General features: G+C 33.3%; 2 protein-coding genes and 2 non-coding genes across 4 annotated transcripts; 1 reads left to right on the top strand and 3 right to left on the bottom strand.

Annotated features, from left to right (window-relative positions):
• The first annotated feature begins 1,011 nt into the window (after positions 1–1,011).
• Positions 1,012–2,856, top strand: LOC133184521 (forkhead box protein H1-like). The gene has a single exon (XM_061319611.1). It carries the CDS (start codon positions 1,012–1,014, stop codon positions 2,854–2,856), a length of 1,845 nt encoding a protein of 614 aa, XP_061175595.1.
• Positions 2,857–8,986: 6,130 nt separating this feature from the next.
• Positions 8,987–21,422, bottom strand: LOC133184260 (phospholipid phosphatase 3-like). The gene is made up of 6 exons (XM_061319234.1): positions 21,154–21,422; positions 18,164–18,318; positions 13,094–13,311; positions 12,708–12,828; positions 11,907–12,083; positions 8,987–10,135 (listed from the first exon to the last, which is right to left on the bottom strand). The coding sequence occupies exons 1-6, from the start codon at positions 21,251–21,253 to the stop codon at positions 9,890–9,892; spliced, it is 1,017 nt and encodes a 338-aa protein (XP_061175218.1). The 5' UTR covers positions 21,254–21,422; the 3' UTR covers positions 8,987–9,889.
• On the bottom strand, positions 13,614–13,752 carry LOC133184758 (U4 spliceosomal RNA). Its single transcript, XR_009720856.1, has one exon. It is a non-coding gene; the product is annotated as a U4 spliceosomal RNA (small nuclear RNA).
• Positions 14,688–14,826, bottom strand: LOC133184759 (U4 spliceosomal RNA). The gene has a single exon (XR_009720857.1). It is a non-coding gene; the product is annotated as a U4 spliceosomal RNA (small nuclear RNA).

Here is a 21,422-nt window from a genome sequence, read left to right as displayed (position 1 = left end):
TTTCATACTTCACATATGTAATTCTTCTGACAAGACCTTCCTTTGGATACCAACAATTGTAATCCATTGACCTTGACCTTGGAGTTTGACCTACTTTTGCCATACGGGGGCATCAGTGTTTCACAAACACATCTTGTTTTTTTTTTTTTCAGGAAAGCTTATCTCAGATTATTTCATCTATTTTACGTTAACTCAAATTTATTGAAAGAAAGTATATCAATGTCATACCAGTTATGTAAATACAAATGTTTAGTAGGAAAAATAAAGATTTGGGCTGAAGGACCTTCTAACTGTCTTCTCCTCGTTCTCGATGAGGGTAGATCAATTCATCAGTTTTTCTAAAGAAGTATAAGAAAATAATGCTGTCTATTACTAAAATCTAAGTCGAGAATTTTTTCCCCATATTTTTTCAAAGTGCGTTAAGTGTCTCCATGGTAAAAAAATGTTGATGTACCCCCTTAACGCACTTTAAGTTTTTTTTTCAAATTGCGTTGATTTTGTCCCAAATTTAACGCACTTTGAAATTTTTTTTCAAAGTGCGTTCATTTTGTCTCAATTTTAACGCACTTTGAAAATTTTTTTCAAAGTGCGTAATTTTTTCAAAGTGCGTTGCCCACATGGCTCAATACAAGACTGTTTTCAGCCAGTGACGTATCGAACTTTATGAAGTCAACCGCATTCGTTAAAATGACGTGTCGCTTGATTGCAGCAAGTGTGTGTTGTCAATGAATACGCTCTTCTTAACGTTTTCGCAGATTCTTTCCCTTACCGACGCAGAAAAAAAATATGAACGATAATTTTAAGTATATTTTGGGTTAGCTAAATGGTTTTATACTCGATCGAAGTTCAAGAAATTTAATATTTCAAATCATAAAACAACTACTGTTAATGCTTCTAAAAATTTCGAAATACTCGTATGCTAAAATACAGAGGATCACATAAAATTGCTATTGTCAAATAATGTACCAAATAGTAAATTTAAAAGTGATATTTGCTTTTCAGATTTACAAAATGTACGGCGTATTTTCTCCTGTTTCATCAGAGGAGCAGCAATACGAAGAACCGTCTTCTCCTTTGGACTTTGATGAAAAAGCAGACAGAATCCTCGTAATGCGCTCCTTCTCATCGTCTGATGATTCACCACCCAGCAGTGTGTCACCTCAGCCACCAACACCTTCACTGCTGTCCATTAAATCCGAAGAAGTTATCAAAGAAGCCGACAGTACTTCTCACTGTCCTCAATCAACAACTACTTCAAATGTGACTCAAGAAAATTCCTCATCATCGTCTGGTAAAGATGTCTCTACCTCCGGTTTAACAGCGCCATATAGCCGGTCTGCCTCCACTTCCCTATCTTCAGTCCTTGGAACATTGTGTCAACCTATCGATCTTGCTTCAACCGTCACCTCATATCAACACCATCATCAATCCGGGGACAGCCTTTCTGTTGACTGCACGAGTGAGTTTGATGTTAACGAGGCAGCTAAGAGACTCTCTATGGCAACATCAGACCCTCTAGACCAAACAACGTCCGGCGAAGACAAGACGACAAAGAAGAAGAGTTCAAAGGAGATCAGTGACAGCGCTGTCCGGTTCCATGCCAATTATCAGCGTCATCCTAAGCCACCATATCCATACACCGGGATGGTTATACACGCTATTTATTCGGCTCCAGAGAAGTGTCTTACGCTCAGTGGTGTGAATCACAAACTTGAGGAAATGTTTGACTTCTTCAAAGGCTCCTATAAAGGCTGGAAAGATTCTGTTAGGCACAATCTTTCCCACAACGCCTGTTTTGTGAAGGGTGGACGATCAGTAAATCCAGATAGTAAGGGGAACCTATGGCATGTGGACATCTCGAAGGCACCCATGAACTGCTTCAAGCTTCAAGACACGCCAGTTGCACGTCAAGGGAACTGGGCTCAGGATCTCCACGTACAGCTAGGAGTCCCAGAGATTCACGTCCCTTCCAAAAAACGCACTGTTTTAGCCATTGCAGACACCAGGGAACTCTCATGTGATGTAAATCGTGACCAAAATGAAACATCAAGTGTTTACAGTGACGAAGTATTCAGCAGTTCCAGTCCAGAATCTGACTTCTCTTACCAAGCACCGCTCAGCATAACTCCTATATCAACAGTTAGTGAAGAGTATCCTTCAGCACCTTACAACGAGAGTCTCACCGAAACACGAGAACCTGCCCTCTTCTCCGACACCAGCTTTGAAGACCAGGCCGCTGGGCCAATCAAAACCGGGAAAATCTCTCGTCAGAGCAGAAGGTACAACCCAGCGTGGAACAAGACGAACAAGGACGATTTGATGAAATCTATCGCTCGGAAAGCTGCCAAAAAGACATCACTGTTGTTAGATGATACAGCCACTCAGAACCTGTCCCCACTCTACCAGTCTCAGCATTACCTACCGACTCAAGCCTACCCACATCTTCAGTGCAGCCCACAGTTCTACCAGCAGCAACAGTATATCCCTGAGCCGAGCTTGTATCATCAGCCATTCAACCGAGTGAGCGGCTACGACCATTCATCTCAACTTCAGCCTCCGTTGTACCAGTCAGCATACCCCTGGTTACCCACTTACGACAGTCAACAGCAGTATTACCCGGGGTATCAATACTTTCCTGGTCAACCAGGAGAATATAGCCAGTATTCTCACCCTTTCTCGTCTTGGAACCATGCAAGCTACCAGGAGCCGTATTTTCAGCAGACGACCGATGACCTTGCGACTGCCATGAAAGTCTTTTATCAGCAGCAGGGCCCAGTGGATCTTAGTTATTCAGAGGAGCCCAAGCAAGACGCTCCTAAGGACAGCTTGCATATCAAGGATGACGACGAAGTATAGGATTTCGTCAATGTGGACTCTCTTCTATGTTTTAGTTCGGAAATTTTGTGTTGTTTGACATGAAGCTTTGCCACAAGATACTGTGCTGGACAAGTGATAGTTTTTGTGCCAGTTTTTTTTTATGTTGATTTATGTATTTATGTATTTATTTTATTTAATCTTCAAAGGTTGTATCATTGTAACAATATTACATTCCATAAATAATTTAGTGTTAAGTGTAATGCAAATGATGAATTTTGTGTTTTCGATGCTTATTGACCCTTCAATGTAAGTGCGATAATGGAAAAAAAAATTAAAAAGTGTGATTATTTATTAAAAGAGATTATGGTTTCATTTTAATCAATGACCTTTTGATTATCTGTTGAATATCTGTTACCTGCTCTTCACATATAGCCTTATTTATAAGTTGAGTCTAGATTAAGACTACTACTGTATAATTTATAGCTGAATTTGAAGTTAAAGTTAAATACTGGTTGTATGTATGAGTTATCTTGTATATTTTTGAAGAATGTGAAAAATGATGTTGCAATAATCGCCGAATTAAAACATTCTACTACTACTGTACCTTTTTTCAGTTGTATTTTTACATAGAGAGGGAAATGAATGAATGCAGATTCCTTCATTCGATGAAATTAGATTTTAGCACTTGTACATGTACACAAAGTAATAGAGATGAACTATAGCAATACAAAGTACGTTATCACTTTGTACGAACGTTTTTAAAGTTATCTCACTTTCCAAATAGCTAAAAGATGGCTTCTATATTATAACATGCACATATCAGGGAATTTTGTGCAAAAAGAAAAAAAAATCAGATAGACTTAGCAAATTACTCTTTTATTTTCCCTAATTCTCTTTGCTTATTCTAAATAAAAACATATCAAGTAGTCCGTTCTGAAATTTTCTCTAGTTTTTATAGCTTCGAAGTTTCTTAATAAGTAGTTTTATTTCTATTAAACGTGTAACTATAATCGTTTTGAATTTTTGTGTGTTAAAAGGGTTGGATTGGAAGGATTGAATGGAAAATGATGCAATTTGTAGACGGGGAAAATGATATAAAATCACAGAGACTTTTCGTCTTCACTCGTCTAAAATTCTTGAATAGACAACTGTGTTACTACCGGGTAATAAGAATACTACACAAAGTTAGTATTTTCTGAAATTATCATAAAATTATATTTCAATCTAATACAAGAGGCTCAAGGGCCTTAACAGCCACCTAAGTATAATGCAATGATCCATAAAAGAAAACAAATTAAGCTGATAAATGAAGCTATGTTGCCCAAAAGCAAGAGAAATAGGATGATCGGGGATCAGTAAAATATTAATTTAGTACTCAATAACTATTTATTTGCCTGTACTTGCCCCAATTGTCACTATCCTCATGCGGACTAAACAAAAAACCCAGAAGGTACTAAGGCGAAATGGAAATAGCAAATTTTACAGTTAAGGCGAAATGGGAACAAACCTTCTAGAGGACTATTTAGTTAACACATTTCATTCCCCTTTACATTGGCCTCTCTTAGTCTTTGAAGACTATTTTATGTACAGAGATATAGTATTTAAGTCCCATTTCATTTATCTATTATTTGAAAGTTTTCCTGACTTTTAAAATCTACGAAAGTATGTTTAGTATTAAATATTATTCAAATTCTTGTATAATTCTGTTATTCAATTGATCTTTTCGGTTAAATTATTTACAGTGATTAACTATGATCATAGGTGAATAACAATAGGGAATGACTTCTTTAAGTAGAAATTAATAAATTGACCGAAGGGTACAGAATTTCTAAATCTGGTAAAAACACCCTTGCTTATTACAGCTTAATATACTCTGTTTACCTCCACAATTTTGGAAGAGGCATCCATGATCATCATAATCATGCATCTACTTTATCTGCTAAATACCCAGGGACAGAGAAGATGATTTTAAAGAATTAATGCAATTTCACAATATTATCAATAGAGCCCCGCCTTAACATCAGAACCCCTGACCAAGGGGATATTCACAAATTTGGAAGAGGTCCCCTTGCTTATCATAATTATAAACTTGGTTTATCTGCTAAATACAAGTACCTAGGAAAAGAGAAGAAGATTTTCAAAGAAATAGGCACATTTACTGTATAATCAATAAATCCCCCCTCTAGCATAACCCCTCACCCTGGGGCCACAAATTTCACAATTTTGGAAGAGGCACCCCTTGATCATTATAACCATACACCTACTTTATCTGCTTTATCTACAAGGGGAGAGAAGATTTTTAAAGAGTTTATGCATTTTCACTACTTGATCATAAAAGCCCCACCCTAACTCCAGAACTTCTGACCCTGGGTCCACGAATTTCAAAATTTTGGTGAAGAGCTCAATGCTTATTAAAATCATGCCAACAGTTTGTCTGATTGGTGTCCAGAAGTAAAGAAGAAGATTATTAAAGATAGCACCAATTCTGATGGTTTTAGTCCCAACCCTCAGGCCTCCAAGGGGGCAAGGACCATGAAATTAATAATTTTGTACCCCTTTACCCACTGATGCTATACGCCAAAAATTGGTTGAAATTGGTTCCGTGGTTCAAGATAAGAAGCTAAAAATGTTCAAAAGTTTACGATCCATGGACCGTCGCACGACGACGGACGAAAACAGATAGCAATAGGTCACCTGGGTGACTGAGGTGACCTAAATAGGAAATAGTCAGCGGCAATGTGAATGGCATACTTATTAACAAAAGCAAAGCGACACCCAAACAAACAAAATCCTGAGATTGTGAATATGTGGACTCAAGACATATTTCTCACATGTCACAATTTTATAGGCATAACAGCGTCTTTAATATGGTCCTGCAATGTAGTTATGCAATAAATCTTTAATTAAACATTAATATTTCAAGTGACCATTGGCACATTGACATTTTCATGATTTTACAACAATTCTTTCGAGAAAAAAATATTTTGAAAATCTCAGATTTTAAAGTAGAGAAAAAAAAATGTTAAAACGTATATTTGTATAATATGTCTCTCATCTGATTATAGCTCGAACATGTAAAAATTGCACGATGTCGGCAATGATAGCCCCGTGATGTTGAGTGATAAGTTCATACATTCATTATGAATACAATAACAATAGTCTTTAATGTTTTGAACTCTCATATTTTTTACACGGGAAGAAAAAAAGCACAGAAGATACACTTAGTAGTTTTATCGACAAGAAATAAATAAATAACTTGACTAACACCCCAAATATTTTCACTTATATCTACTTTACAATCTAACAGATTACACCTAGTTTAAATTGAGTCTTTTGACAATTTTCTTCAACATCAGTGCCAGAATTTTCAGATTTTAGAGGATCGTTTAATTTATATCAATCTTTATGCAATAGAACCCACCCTCCAAAACCTATACATCATAATAAATGTGCGAAACATCTGGGTGTATCTGACCTTTAATAATAAAGATACAGATTCCATCTGTGAAAAAGAAGCATTTATTATCTAAATATTCAACCAAAAGTTTTATATCAATTTTGATATCAAAGCGATAAACCTTGTAAAAAATGTGCAAGGTATCTAAAATATTTTTGTCGACTGGCTTATATTTGAAATTACGATAAAAAAGATCTCTTTAAAACTGGCTTCAGCAATGCCATGGTCTTTCCAAAATCTGAAACTGCAATAATACATGTATCTTACAGGGAAAACCCCCAGCACAAATGATTTTTATAAACGAGATCAACAAAAGTTAATGATGTGAAGAGTTAAACATGGGTCTTGATGTCGCTGATATTTCTCTCCTATCAGTAACGACTAGAACTCTGGCAAAACTTCCCAAACCTCAAAATTAAATGGTAATGCCACTTAGTCTTTTTACACACAGGTACCTGTCCGAAACCTCTCATATAAATCAGTAGTGCACTAACATTTTTTTTGTACATATTAAAAGTAGTTCAGCACAAGGAAATTTTTTCTGCATATTTTAATTGAAATAATAATGCTTTTCATACATGCATGGAACATTATTTTGAAACTCAAATTGAATTATCTTTGAGACTTGAAAATGCTCACCCAACCTTGGATTCTATTGGTTGTCTTGAAGAGTAGGTTAATTAAATACGATAATAGATTTTCTGTTAATTATTTTACTTTTTATTCTTCATATGATCTCCATGGGTTGCCCCATGAGACATTAGTATAACAGCTGTGTCTGACGTGAAAAAAATCTTAGTTGGTATACATAATATAATCGAGATTTTGCCAGGATTTATTAAGCTACTCATCTCAATTTACTTTCTCCTCTTGACCTTCAGAGAAATTTGCTGATAAAAAATATTTAATTGATAAAAATTACATAAAAATCGAGATTTTTTTTTTTGGTGATTAGATGAAAAGTTAGAACCTAAAACGAAATTTGGATTTGCCACTGAGAGAGTGCTGTAACATGTAGAAACTAAAATAGTTGAAATATTACTACTTCATTAATAAACAAAGTAGCATGAAAAGCATTTCTCACGAATTATAGGCTTACTTTTTACCCAATTCAAAATTCCTTATGCTATCATGTTGAAAAAACAGGTTTCACTTAGATCAAATGACATCGCAAAAATGTAGAATGACATTTACTGTGTAAAACCGGAGCTATACTTTATGTTTGGAAACCAGAATCAGCGCATGGCAATCAGCTCGTAAAATGTAAAAAAAAGTCAGAGATTATCTTGATGTTCAGATATCGGTCTCTTTTGATTCATTCAAATTCCATAAAATAGGAATAAAATACGAGCTTTATAGAAGTCTTCGTGTGGTCATTGCGTAATATTTTCAGTGTGATTGAGCACATTGAACAATACGGACTCGACATCCTCGGAATGCAAAGAACTCTCCATAGCCTTTGAACGACTCCACATGCTCTATTTCAATCTTAGAATCATGGAAAGAAGCCGAAATTCATTCAGTTATTTAGACGCGCTTAGTAAATTTCTTCTTACCATTAGCCTCTTATTCTTGCAATATTTCTTTTAGAGAATTTAAGAAATTCTTTACGATAAGTAAATACCCTTTTTGGACTTTTTGAACATAGAGAGAACACCTTGTAGCGAAAACAGAGTGAATACCTGTCACTGAGTTTTATAGTACCACATGATGTTTTTTTTCTACTGTAACTACCTATTATGTAATTAAAGCAATACCTATTTCCCCCAGAAGTGTACTCATAACGTGTGTCAAATCATACATGTTTTGTATGTTTTTACTGACGCATGAATGAACTACATCTACGACTGCTTCTTTTAATCTATTCGTTGAACAGAAAAATCAATCATGGTTCACTGTCTTGTACTTTTTGTTCCTTTGACATCAAAATATTCTGTTGTTTGAAAAGGGACACCCTATGTCCTTGCAGACATCAAATAAACTTATGGTCTCTGTACAAACATATTTATAAACCAAGACCCAAGTACCTGTGAATTTTGATTTCCATAACATAGGATAACAGGTTTCACAATAAACGTCAATTAATGAAATTGTTAATTTTCAAGTTTTTACAAAGGGGGTTAGGGTGGGGTTGGAGACGTACATCTACTTCATGCGAGATTTTGAACGAAGTATTTCTTCCTGCTTTAAGCCTGTAGGCTGTCAGTAGAAACTACAAAATATTTTCTGTCCGTAGTAGTGTAGATTCAATTCCCCGCGCTTGCGCGGGGTTTCATCTAGTACACACACACACACACACACACACACACACACACACACACACATATATATATACATATATATATATATATATATATATATATATATATATATATATATATATATATATATATATATATGCTGTTATAAACTTCATCATGTGATCAAGTTTGAGCCAATCAGAGAGCTTGGAATAAAAGAGAAATAAATATTCAGTGTTATACACGTAAGAGGAGTTGCGGATAAGAGATGTGTACCCTAAAGCGTAACAGATGGACGGACAGACACCCCCATCACTATACAACCCCGCTTTTTAAGCGGAGGCGGGGTGGGGTGGGGGTATAATAACAAGAGTAGTCCTTTGAAAAAAAAAATTACAGAAAACGGAAACCTTACAATAGCATAATAATCATTCTGGTTTATGACGAGTTAGAATATATAAATACAAGAATATTAAGCATTTGGGTTATAATTTATTGAAATACTGTAGTAAAGTTTTGATTTGCAATGTCCTACAATGACACTTTTGATAGATTTATCAATAATTAATACACTTGTCTACGCTAAACTATACATGTGATATCTTAAACATAAAAGTCCAAAATTCACATATTTTTAGATACTGGCCTAAAAATCAAAACTAGTATTCCTGTTTCATCATACACCTTGCAATATCAATAAAACGAGATGAGTGTCCCCATTGCAAATATTTTGTTAATTTATTTTCTTGTTACATCCAACCATATGCATTTTCATATACATTTATATGTATTGAAAGTTTATTCTTGCAATGTAAAAGAAAAAAAAAAAGAAATATCCAATGCAAAATATGGAGAACTTCGGAAAATTTCTGACCATCATGTTAATGCATGAAATATCTGTCTTTATTAGAACAACCCATAGCAATAAAAACCATTGTTTTTATCTGCTCGTCACAACAAACATGACATAAATTACAGGAAAAATACACAAAGTGGATCTGTAATGTTGCAGTTTTTAATACTAATCATTAAACATAATAATGAAGCCCTGCATGGATTTTCTGTTGGACGGAAAAATGACATAACCGTAATTAAATATACTTCTAAGTGTGCCCACATACAGTTAATTTCCTGCCTAGCTAATCATCCAGTGCCTTTCCATGTTAATGGATTCGGACTCCGCATCATACACGAAAGAGGTTCACCTGGACCAGTGGGAGGTTTTAAATGTCTGTCAATCTTTATCTTTTTGCACATAATTCCAATATCTTCGGAGGATACAGCATATTTCATGTTACAGCTGTAAGAGTTCATCCTGCTAGTAGATTGATTCAGACCGAATGCTAAGATTGATCAGACCGGATGTCATATTGATTCATACCGGAAGTCCATCTCTCCCCACTATTTCTGTTGTTATTGAAGGACTTGACGGAGAATTTGAAAATCCATAGTTGCCATTGCACATGCTTTTCTGACTTTCTAATCTCAGAAACGCGGTTCTGTCATGTTGAAGTAAAGGTGTTGGAGTTCTCGGTTCGGATGTTGAATCCTGTTTTTTGAGAAACGGCGCAAACAAGCCGACCTCTCGTGATCTTGCAGCTTTCTCTCCAAGAGTTTTAAACTGCAAAGAGAGGATAAAAATTCAAGGATTTTATATTTCTTTAAAAACACAAAAGGCTATGATAAAGTGATAAATCTCTGTTAATAATCGGAATTCCAGATCAACATCTTGACCTATGTGGCAAAAGGAAGACAAGACTAAATCTTAAGCAACGTCAAGTAACAACATCTTCCAATCGTGATTCTTTGTAAAGAAATATATCTTGCACACGTTTATGCCGAATTATGCGGATATTAACCTCTCTAGACTTTAATATCTTGAGCTGAAGATTTTTGCGATTTGGTTACTTTAATGCGGATGTTAACCCCTCTTTAGAATATAATATCTTAAGATGAAGATTTTCCGGACTTTCTGTAAATTAGGGCTCTTGAGTTACATGTAGATAAACATAATTTTATTTTGTTATTAGACCGTCTGTTAAAAAGTCATTTATTTTAAAGTAAAAAAAACCCAATGCCATTTCTTTAAAGAAGGTTGTTCTTTTCAAATGGACAAATTACAAGACTAGTTTTATTTAAAGTTTTGATTAAAATATGTTTACCAAACAACAGAAAACTGCTATCTTGCTACTTAGTGGGCATGATTTAATGGGTTAAAAACAATGATATACATGTATGTTATCTGCATTTGACTAAAGGGTTATTTTAAGAGATAAATTTCTTTGTATTAGTAACCGTTTTCATCTCCGAACATTTTTAAGATAAACTTTGAATTAGATATAAGTGAATCAAAGGAAATTGTTTATGCTAAAATGTCAAAATTGATGTAATATCACAACCACCGTTATTCTTCAATTTCTTTAAAAGCATTGACAACTTTTTCCGACGTACAGATAGATTATCCGTAATTGACAGCTATAAAAAGCACAAATAAGATCTGAATATACTTCTACAAATATTTTTTTTACTCAATTTTTTTTTTTGCAATATTATCCAAGAAAAATTTAACTTCTAAAAATAAGCCTTATAGAAGATCTAGCTTCAGCAGGTTTTGGAGGGAACATTTTAGCACGCACATGCAGCCATCACTCAGCTGTAGCGTGTTTATATCTTTGTAATTAGGTTTCTTCAAACGCGAGAAAACATCTGTAAAGCCTCTAAAAACCATTTGTCTTCATCACCATCCTTTTTAACCCGCAGATGAGGCAAATAAGCCTTCCTATCATGCCACATCGATACTGGGTAACAAAAAGGCTAGACGAAATATACATTCTACACCTGTTTCAAAAATTTTAATTTGTTAAATTAGATTGACCGAAAGTTCATAAATTTTAATTAATCCTCAAAATTAGTCTCTATGATAATATTATTGACAAGAATTCTTTTTTTTTGCTTCTATCTTTCCTATAATAATTAATTTTGCATACGTTGTACAATTAGCCTTTAAGGGGGTACTCTTTGCAGACTATATCAACGGTTCCTTCTAAAGATAAATTATTCGCCTAGTAGTATAATCATGAAAACAACCCTTGGATCCAGCAATATTCACGGACAATAACATCATGCTAATCGCACAGACTTTCCACATCATTAGATTGAAGAAGCCTATAATCTACCTCAGACTGATAATCCCCCGGAAGTGTCTGCGAGTCAGTCTGTGGTTTAGCATGCTTTGAATATGCCAAGGTCACTTGATCATCCTACAAATTTTATGTTTTCTAGTTGACGGTAAATTTAAAATAAAAATATACCTAGCATTTTAATAACGTGTTTACATCATTTTTTTTTAATATGGCTAATGCGTATTATGAAAATTGTATTTGCGTGCTTACCACAAAAAGCCCAACGACGATGCCTAAAATTGAACCCGCTATGACGTCATGTGGGTGATGTTTGTGATCCTGGACACGGGTCACTGAAACCAGGATGGAGAACAAAAAGAAACAAAGCTGAAGAAGAGGCTTCAAAGCGCGGGAAAACCAAAAGTAACATCGGACCTCAAAGTAAAGCTGTTGGGAAAAAATGTCAAATAAATGATGTATCTTTTTTTTTATATATACAAATCTAATAGATTAAAATGGGATTTATCAAAGAGAAAAAAAATATCAATGGGATAAACCCACTTGTTCAGGGACGAAATAAAATTTATATATATGTGCGCAATTGACCAGATTCCACTTTATTACGCATGTACATGAACAAAGTACGGCATGTTAGTATCGATGTCAAAAATTTGCGATGACAACACTCAACAAATTGTTCAACACGAGGCGTTTATGTAACACATATTAATTCCACTACGATATGTAGTACAGTAAAGTTACATCGGAAGGATATAATGACACTAACAAAGACAAACTATGTCACATTCCTTAAAGTGTCAAGTGTTCTCCTAAGTACGTACTACATTCAATAATGTTTAAGACCACTGTCCTCCACGTGCATTTTTTGGCTATATTGTTCAAAATCTTAAAAAGTTTTTGTTTAAAAAAAATCTTTAAAAATCACACAGGTGAAATTAATACGATGTCTATTATATTCAGAAAAGGTTTAAGTGATATGTGATAGTATTAAATGATATTTTGAATTTAACAGTTGTGTTTTATCGCGGTATATGTATAAATGACACTTACAGATAAGTATACTGCTATATACATGGAGAACGCTGCGTGACCGGAAGGGAAAGACGTCCTGCTCCGTCGAAGAATGGAGTCACTGAACTTAGTCTCCGTACAGCTATATTGAGTGACATAGCTGGAGAAAATAGAAGAAATTAATTTTTTTTTTTTTTTTTTTTTACACATTTGAACCTTAGGAAAATTTTAAGCATCGTTAATGGTGAGACTGATTTAAAAAAAATCAATTGTTCAAAATTCAAGAAAAATAAAACTTGATAATTACGTAACTTAATTCTTTTTGGCCATCTGGTTCATCTGTATAAAGTGTAGCTAAAAATAATATTGTTGAGGTCAAAACTGACCAGTTTGCTTCTAAAAATAAAAATGCTAAATAAGCTAACCCCTGAGTGCAGTTGAATGCTGAATTGTCGGGTTTACAGACATCTAGAAAGTGTGGCCTTAGTGCACCAACAGAATACTTCAGAGACTGAACAAATCCCATAGTGATGGCGATCCCAAACAGGGACACACAGCAGGACTTGATACAGATTACGAATTCTTGGGACTTCGTGAATGGCAGTCGAGATGACAGGTATCTAGGTACCTCAACAAGAATTACCTGAAAAGAAACACATGATGTCTTAGGTCGAATAAAGGAAGTCAATGATCTTATCATGATGACTTAATTGTTTTCAGAGTTGAAATACTACGGAACTATTTTATAACAAGGCAGGCTAAAATAGAGTAGATTCTTCAGATCTGTACATAGCAAGTAGACTAACAAACCTCACAAGAGTTACCCAGTATAAGTCAATATTTGAATAAAATTATAGGTGCGATAATATAATAATAATAATTTGGCGATTGCAGATAAAGTGAAATAAGAAGATTCTCGATGTCCTTCCTTTTATTTTGATTTTGCTCCCGTAGGAGCGTTCAAAAATTGCGCTAGCGGCCATGTTTCAGGCCACTGCGCGGGGTATTGGGTATAGTTTTCAACTAGCAATAACCACGCCTCGGATTAACCTCATTGGCTATGGTACCGCCACTGCGCAAAGCTAATCTGTAAAGTAGTTCTTGATATTTAAATAGCCTCTCTATAACCAACATGTTGTAGTGTGTACAAGTATTCTTTCATGTTGATAAAAAATCTCAAAGAAAATTCTACTCTGCATCGTCAATGCGAAATAGGGTTTATTGTAATTAAAATTATCGAATGTTTGCAATGTACATGACTTTAAAATTAAGGTCAGAAAACCAATAAAGCTAATTATTGTACTTGTAACTTGATAAGGGAAATAACACTTTCAAGAATATAGAGTACAAACTCTTTTGGACAGTTACGTGTATCAGCAAACGTACACTATATTTACTGTAAATAACTCACCTAGATGTATGTGATATATATAAAGTTATTATAAACAGATGTGTGTGTAAAAAATACATATAGTTTCATCTTAATTTTTTTTTTTATTTCGATCTACTTTTATTCATCCCCGCGACTCTGACTGGGGAAAATATGACCTAAAATCACTGTTATCGTTGAGATACATTTAAGACACGAAAATCATTAATTAAAGCTCAAAATTTATTCACATCAAACTATACATGCTTTAATTGCTTTATCTCAGACCAAAAAAAAAAATATGATAAAACATGATTCCGTTTCTCTATAACGGGTAACAAACTATGTAATTTAAACGGACATTAATGTAGTTTATAAACAAAACTGTTATATAAATATTTTGATTTATGGCTCGAAAAAAGAGTTGCAACTAATGTCAACATCCCAGAGCCCTATTGTGATTTTCTTTTATTATTATTATTTTTTTTAATATTTGTTTTGTTGTAAAATTGAAAAAAGTTATACGAAACTATCCCGTTATTACTTTAGATGCCAGGAACTCATGTAAAAATTCTATATAGAATTTACATGTATGTAGGATTTCATTCAGTACAATGAAATATTTTCTTCTTTAGTTTATTTTGATGTTGCCCCCGTAGGAGCGTTCAAAAATTGCGCTAGCGGCCATGTTTCAGGCCACTGCGCGGGGTATTGGGTATAGTTTTCAACTAGCAATAACCACGCCTCGGATTAACCTCATTGGCTATGGTACCGCCACTGCGCAAAGCTAATATATAAAATAGTTCTGGAGATTTAAATAGCCCCTCTATGACCAATATGTTGTAGTGTGTAGAAGTATTCCTTCATGTTGATAAAAAAATCTCAAAGAAAATCATATTCTGAATCGCCAGTGCCAAATAGTGTTTATTGTAATTAAATTATTGAACGTTTGTAATGTACATGAATTTAACATTTTGGTCCGAAAAACCAATGAAACTATTTATAGTACATGTAATTTGATAAGGGAAATAACACTTTCAAAGATATATTGAACAGTTATCAGCAAACATATAGTAGTAGATAGATATAAACAGGTGTTTGCCAAAAATAGACCCAGTTTCATCTTGATTTCTCTAAATTTTTATACTTCTATCTACATTTAGTCATCCTTGCGACTTTAACTTGAGGATACTGGTATATAGAGGATATTTGATATACTCGTACAGTGTAGTTGAATATGGAATTTATTTCACGAGTGGGACAGATTTTTTTAAATATATTTTCAGGAGTGCGAATCACGAGTAAAAATTAAAAAAAAAAAAAAATCCTGTCTCATAAGTGAAATCAATTCAATATTCAACACAAAATATTGAATTATCTATTTATTATATTTTCTTTGATTTCTCCTTTACCTCTCAGTCTGTCTTTTCGTAACACAGTGTCACAGACTGTGATTTCATGGTAAAGCGGTTGAGATGTCATAGCTTAGCGATTGTGAGATTGAAAACATCGTGAACATGTATTTCATAAGCATAATTGATGAATTTCTTGCAGTTTTAGTCTCTGTCAAATCTGGATGGTTTATTACTCTCTATGTTGGCCAGGGAGTATTTTTTACAACATTCTTTGTGAAGGGAAGGAAAATCTCAAGTTTTGTCACACTTCTGATATTCTTTATCACTTTGATATTCTTTCTAACTGTGACAAAATATCAGTATTTCACTGTTGAAAAATGCAATAAATGACCTAAAGTCACTGTTATCCTTTAGATACCTTTAAGACACAGAAATCGGAATATCCAAGCCTAAAATTCATCAAGATATAAATGTATTAAAGACAATATCTCAAACAAAAACTTAGCAGAATTTGCTAGAAGATTATGATTCGTTTCTCTCTAATAACATACGTATACGGAGTAATCGAATTCATAGAAGGGTTACCAAGATGTATCCTAGGGTCGATTCCTGACATTTACATTATATGTACCAGATAGATGGACAAATAATAACAAATAACTATGTTGATACAATTTAGATTATTTATGGTTGGGGATGAAGCAATTATTTTGTCGAAATTTAGAATATGTAGAAGCGTGCAATTTGTGCCAGCGCCATATTTTAGGTCACTGCGCAGTCAACCGGTGTAATGGGTATAGTCTTCCAACAAGCAATATCTACATTAGCACTTTTTCCCGAAAGAGTAAATCTTCACAGGAATAGCACAGATGAGCATGATTTTTCTCGTTTTTTTTCTTCAATAAAGAAGTATGGCATCTAAATCATTTGCACAAAACTCGGCCCTGAAAGGACTCTTCGAGTTTTGTGAAATACATGACATGTACATGTACGTGTATATGAATTGGATGTAATTATAATCTAGATTATGACTCGAAAAAGATTTTAAACACATGTTTATATCCTAGAGCTCCACTACGATTTTCAATTTAAAAAAAAGGAAGATTATTTGTTTGGGAGTAGATTGGAAAATAACATGAAACTACCCCTAATTATCTTTAATGCCAGGAACTCATGTAAAAATTCTCTCAAAAATTTACGTATGATTACAATAAAAAGTTTTTCTTCGTTTTGATATTGCTCAAAGATTACGCCAGCGGCCATGTGTCAGGCCATTGCGCGGGGTATTGGGTATAGTTTTCAACTAGTAATAATCCACGCCTTTGATTAACCTCACCGCTACTGCGCAAAACTAACATAAATAAATTAATATTATTTGTTTTACTAGTAAAAATATTAATGTTTTGTAGTACACATAAATATCATTTATGTCGTTCAAAACCTCAAGAACAAAAAAATTCCATATTTAAACAATAAACTGTATTCTATCAAAAGTTTAAATTTTTGACATTTTATCTAAAATGCATCATAATTTATTCATCCGTATTGAAAAAGGGAAATAACTCTTATGAATATTGGTGTCACACGTGTCACCGTGTATTTGATTCCAAATTACATGAGGGGCTGACACACTTGGAATTTCACAAAAAATGAGCGTTAATTCATTTAAAAAAACAAAAAACAACAACAAAGTGCTTGCTTGAATTTTTTATGCACTTTAAAAAATATGTGTTCAAGAAATTCTATTTTACCTGTATGAGAATACTGGTCAATCAGTTGTAAACAGATATTTTATATGATTAGTATTGTAAAGATCGCAAAAATAAATTTTCCCGTTCTAAACCATTAACAAACTACAGCACAAGTACAAAAATTGTACTTAAAATAAAATGCTGAGGATAATAAGAGAATTCTGCAGTTCTTTTAAATCTAAAAGCAAAATATATTTTGAAAATGCCTTCCACCAACTTGTAATTAAGGCGAGTTCATGCATGTCTATACCCAGTTAAGTACCGATAAACGTTTCTTCACACATACAAATTCTTCTTATTTTGCAGTTCGACAGTACACTTCAATATATCGCAAGATATTTGATTATTTTTATTGCAGCGATACTGTATTTGCAGTATTTTCTGTAATTTTACCACAATGTATACTGTGATTAAAAATAAAAGAAATATCACAGTTATGCTTTCACTTTTTTTTTATTGCAGACTTTCAGATAACAAAGGAAACGCTTTTTTCCGAGAGCAGATATATTATTTTTCTGAACATTGTACCAGATTATTATTTTTTTTTTTCTAGTTAGGAGGTCTGGAACAATTTTTGGTTATGATTTTTGTTTTTTACTCCCCAACAAATGGTCTTTATTCTGGCTATTTACGATATAATCTCCATCGAGAATATTTGTAAATTCATAAGCAAGGAAAATTTATTTTATCAACAAAAGATAACAGAATTCAGAACTTTTGATCCTACAAATTCACTTTCAATAAAATTAGATTTCTTTTCCAGACATTGCAAAAAGTGCATTTAATTGGCACCCAATAGAAATGAATCGCTTCCGAATGTTGGAGTGTCTGAAGCATGCCTGAAGAAGCTGTGGCTTTCAAACGTGCAGAAAGATATTTATGGAGAAAAGTTTGAACGGAAATTTAGATTGAAATTAAGTGTGGCTACTTTAATCTCTGATAAAAATCTGAAGAAAACGCTTTTAGCCTTCTACGTCAACATATTGAAGAGGCTTTACGTGCTGCATTTTGTGTTCTTACCAGAATAAACGCCATTGTGAATCCAACACCCATGAGCACGGCATCGGAAATGGTGTCCTCGACATACGGGTACTTGATCGAATTGTCGTCACAGAAAAAACCACGTTGGAATGGCGGAATGCCTCCATTGTATGACACAATAACTGGAACTCCCACTACAAGGAAATGCCACCTTAATTCTTAAAATGATAAAATGTACATGTATGGAAAGTTTATTACTCCATTTGGAATGTCTCTTCATACTTTTGTGAAATCATTACTTATACATATATAGAAGTTATTATAATATTCATTATCTAAATTCATTACATTTTTCGTTCATCCTTCGTAAAATTAAAATATAAATCTCAATACAGACTATTCAATTTTCAAATGAATGTAAAAAATACCATAAAAATATGCCTTACTTCAAAAAAGAAGGTTCTTTCTATCATATTAGTACATGCGTATAAAGATCTCAATATTTAATGGCACTTGTATGTCATAAATTTGGAAATCATGTTTACCTACCATATCATTGAATTATTTTAAAAATAAATGAAAGCGAAAATCGAGGTTGGGTATAATCTTTGATTCTTTAAGGAGCAAACATGTGCATGTATCATGCAAAGACAAAAATATGTATTTAACAAAAGTTATCATAAATCTTCGATTAAATACAATTAAGTTAAAGTAGCAATAAATAAAATGTTTTTCATTGAATGTGAAACTAGAATTTTTTTTACATTTAGGAAAGATTAAAACTCAGCATTTGTAAAGGGTGTCTTTTCTTCCATAATGTATAGTTTAAAGGAGATACATGTACACTTGTACTCATAGTGTTCATCCCATTTTTTGCCCCGGTGTTTCTTGATACTAACTTATAAACAGAAGAGAGGAAATTGAAGCTAAAAAATGTGGTGTCACAATGATGTAATTTTTAAGGAGAAATTGCAGCTAATGATGATAAAGATCTATACATTACAAACACGAATTTGTAAGAAGAACAAATTTATCACAATCATGACTTTATTCGCCTATATGAAACGTTCAATTATGAACAGAGGGAAATATTAGTATTTTCCTACTATGGTTTGTGCCTAGGAAGTTCCTAGGCACAATTCATATTAGGAGTAATATATCCATTACATCCAAACTATTTACATGTAGAAAGGGACATCGAATCCGCCAAAAATACTGTTTTATTCTTCTTTCCAAATCACACATTTTCTTTTTTCACATAAAATCATTTTCATGTCTTTTGCAAAAATTACATGACATTAAATCAAATAGTGATGAGAACTACTTTTGAATGTATTTTCGTGTTTTGCATTATATTTTCTGTTACATAAGCCATAGTCTGAGTTCAATTTTGACTTAACATGAACCTTAATCGTGTTGTTTATGATTCAAGGCACACTAACAAAAATCATATTTCGTAATTCAAATGAAGCATGTTAACTTTCAAGTGCATACTATCGTGCGATCGACGTTAGGTATTCAAAAACAACATTATTTGGAATTTGCATGAATTGTCAATATCGTTCGCGTGAAATAGATAACGTAGAAAACTTTAAAGATAAACATGAGATATGAATTTTGAAAATTTTCACCGACAAAATTACAGATAATGGTAACCTCGTTATACGTTATGTCAAAACTTGAAATAGATACATGCTTTTGCACGCTAAAATTATTTTCAAAAATTGTTTTAGATATTATTGGACAAAGATGCAACAGTACATCAGCGGCTAACCATGGAATACAGAGGATTTAAGAATCTCTTAGCTAGATACGAGTATGATAAAAAAGATTCTTTTGCATGTATATTATTCATTATTATGACATAAACTATTAACATCATGGTAAATCTAGAGAGCTATAAATCATATACCATTCACAAAACATATGTCAGTCCCAGGTGGGCATTGGTCGATGTGTCTATAATCGCTAAAGCTTACTTGTATATACTCAGTAATACTTATATATGTGCATATACAATTATACGAATCTTTTAAGATTTCAGTTAAATTTCATGGTCTTCAATACAAAAAGTCAAGCTGTTCCATTATTTTTTTTTTCAAAAATGACCTATAATAAAAGGAGATTTTAACGAAGATAAGTAGCCTAATTAAATAACATGAAAATGTACACATATTTTATATGATTCATGTAATTTAAGTAGGTCCTTATATTTTCACTGAGACTTGTTTATTTATGTTTCCTGAATATGAAAATAAAACTAGTTCTTCACATCATATGATATCCCTGTTTACAGCTGGTAAAATTAACAATATATGTTTAAAATTGACTTCAGATATACGTTTTCAGGAACATTGTTTTAAGTAATAGTAATTAGTATATAATGCTAATGAAGATCCACGTGCACTAAATGCATTCATTAACACGGGAACCTTCGCCCTCCTATGCTTGTTTACTTAGTTTCCCCATACATCAGTGTAATGAAAACATTGGTAATTCATTTGTAAGCTCAGTAAAACATAAAGCCAGGAACGAATTTATTCTAGTGACAATGCAATTATTCATGATCACTTATAATACAACTACTTTAAAAAAGTCATCGGTCTTTGGAAACGGTAAATAGAAGATGCATAATTTAATGGGTAAAATAAAAGCAATTAAAACTTCTAAAAGCTTTTCGCTGTTGTCCCTTTATCAATTACTACCACGTGTGGTCGATAAAAACTACTAATTTTTTTTCTTTTTACAAAAATTATCGATAAAAATTGATAGCGAAAGCTTTCAACGAGTTTTTGTTCAACATGTTATTGCAGGTCACAGTTTGTGTTCTGCCATTTCCTGACAGCTGCAAATGCCAGTTTTATCTATAAAACAATATTATATGTATATAATTTTAAAAATAACTGGCCTTATATCGCCACATGAAACCTAATTCAAACAATATAAAATTTTTATCTGTTTAATTTGCCCTAGATTATACATGTATCTTACAGTTATGGTTGATATTTGATTAAACAACAAATAATTACCTGCTAACAGTAAAATAATATCCACTAAAATCTGAATGATAACTCTTAACCTCCCTTTCTCTTCTCTACACTTTCGATTGTCGTTTGTGTCTCGTGTCATTTTTTCTACATATATTATTTCTGTAAATCTGTTGTCGTCTGCTGAATGATACAATCTTTCATGTTTGATGAAGAGGAAACACTTTTATATAGTCATCGCTCGGTCATGGTTGGCCTTCCGTTTTGCTCTGACGTCAAGGTCGTAGTTAGATGCTCGTGAAATCCGACTG

The sequence above is a fragment of the Saccostrea echinata genome, unplaced genomic scaffold (genome assembly GCF_033153115.1).
Source record: "Saccostrea echinata isolate AGI-Se365-2 ecotype Australia unplaced genomic scaffold, CSIRO_AGI_Sech_v1 ptg000010l, whole genome shotgun sequence".
NCBI classification, from domain to species: domain Eukaryota; kingdom Metazoa; phylum Mollusca; class Bivalvia; order Ostreida; family Ostreidae; genus Saccostrea; species Saccostrea echinata.
Note: the sequence above shows the minus strand (reverse complement) of the source record. Positions and strands in the feature narration are given on the sequence as shown.

Coding starts and splice junctions, on each gene's coding strand:
- LOC133184260 (XM_061319234.1), bottom strand. CDS start 21,253: ATGACACGAGACACAAACGACAATCGAAAGTGTAGAGAAGAGAAAGGG. Junction 18,319..21,153: donor TATTATTTTACTGTTAGCAG/GTAATTATTTGT, acceptor ATTTCCTTGTAG/TGGGAGTTCCAGTTATTGTG. Junction 10,136..11,906: donor TCGTCGTTGGGCTTTTTGTG/GTAAGCACGCAA, acceptor CTCTCTTTGCAG/TTTAAAACTCTTGGAGAGAA.
- LOC133184521 (XM_061319611.1), top strand. CDS start 1,012: ATGTACGGCGTATTTTCTCCTGTTTCATCAGAGGAGCAGCAATACGAA.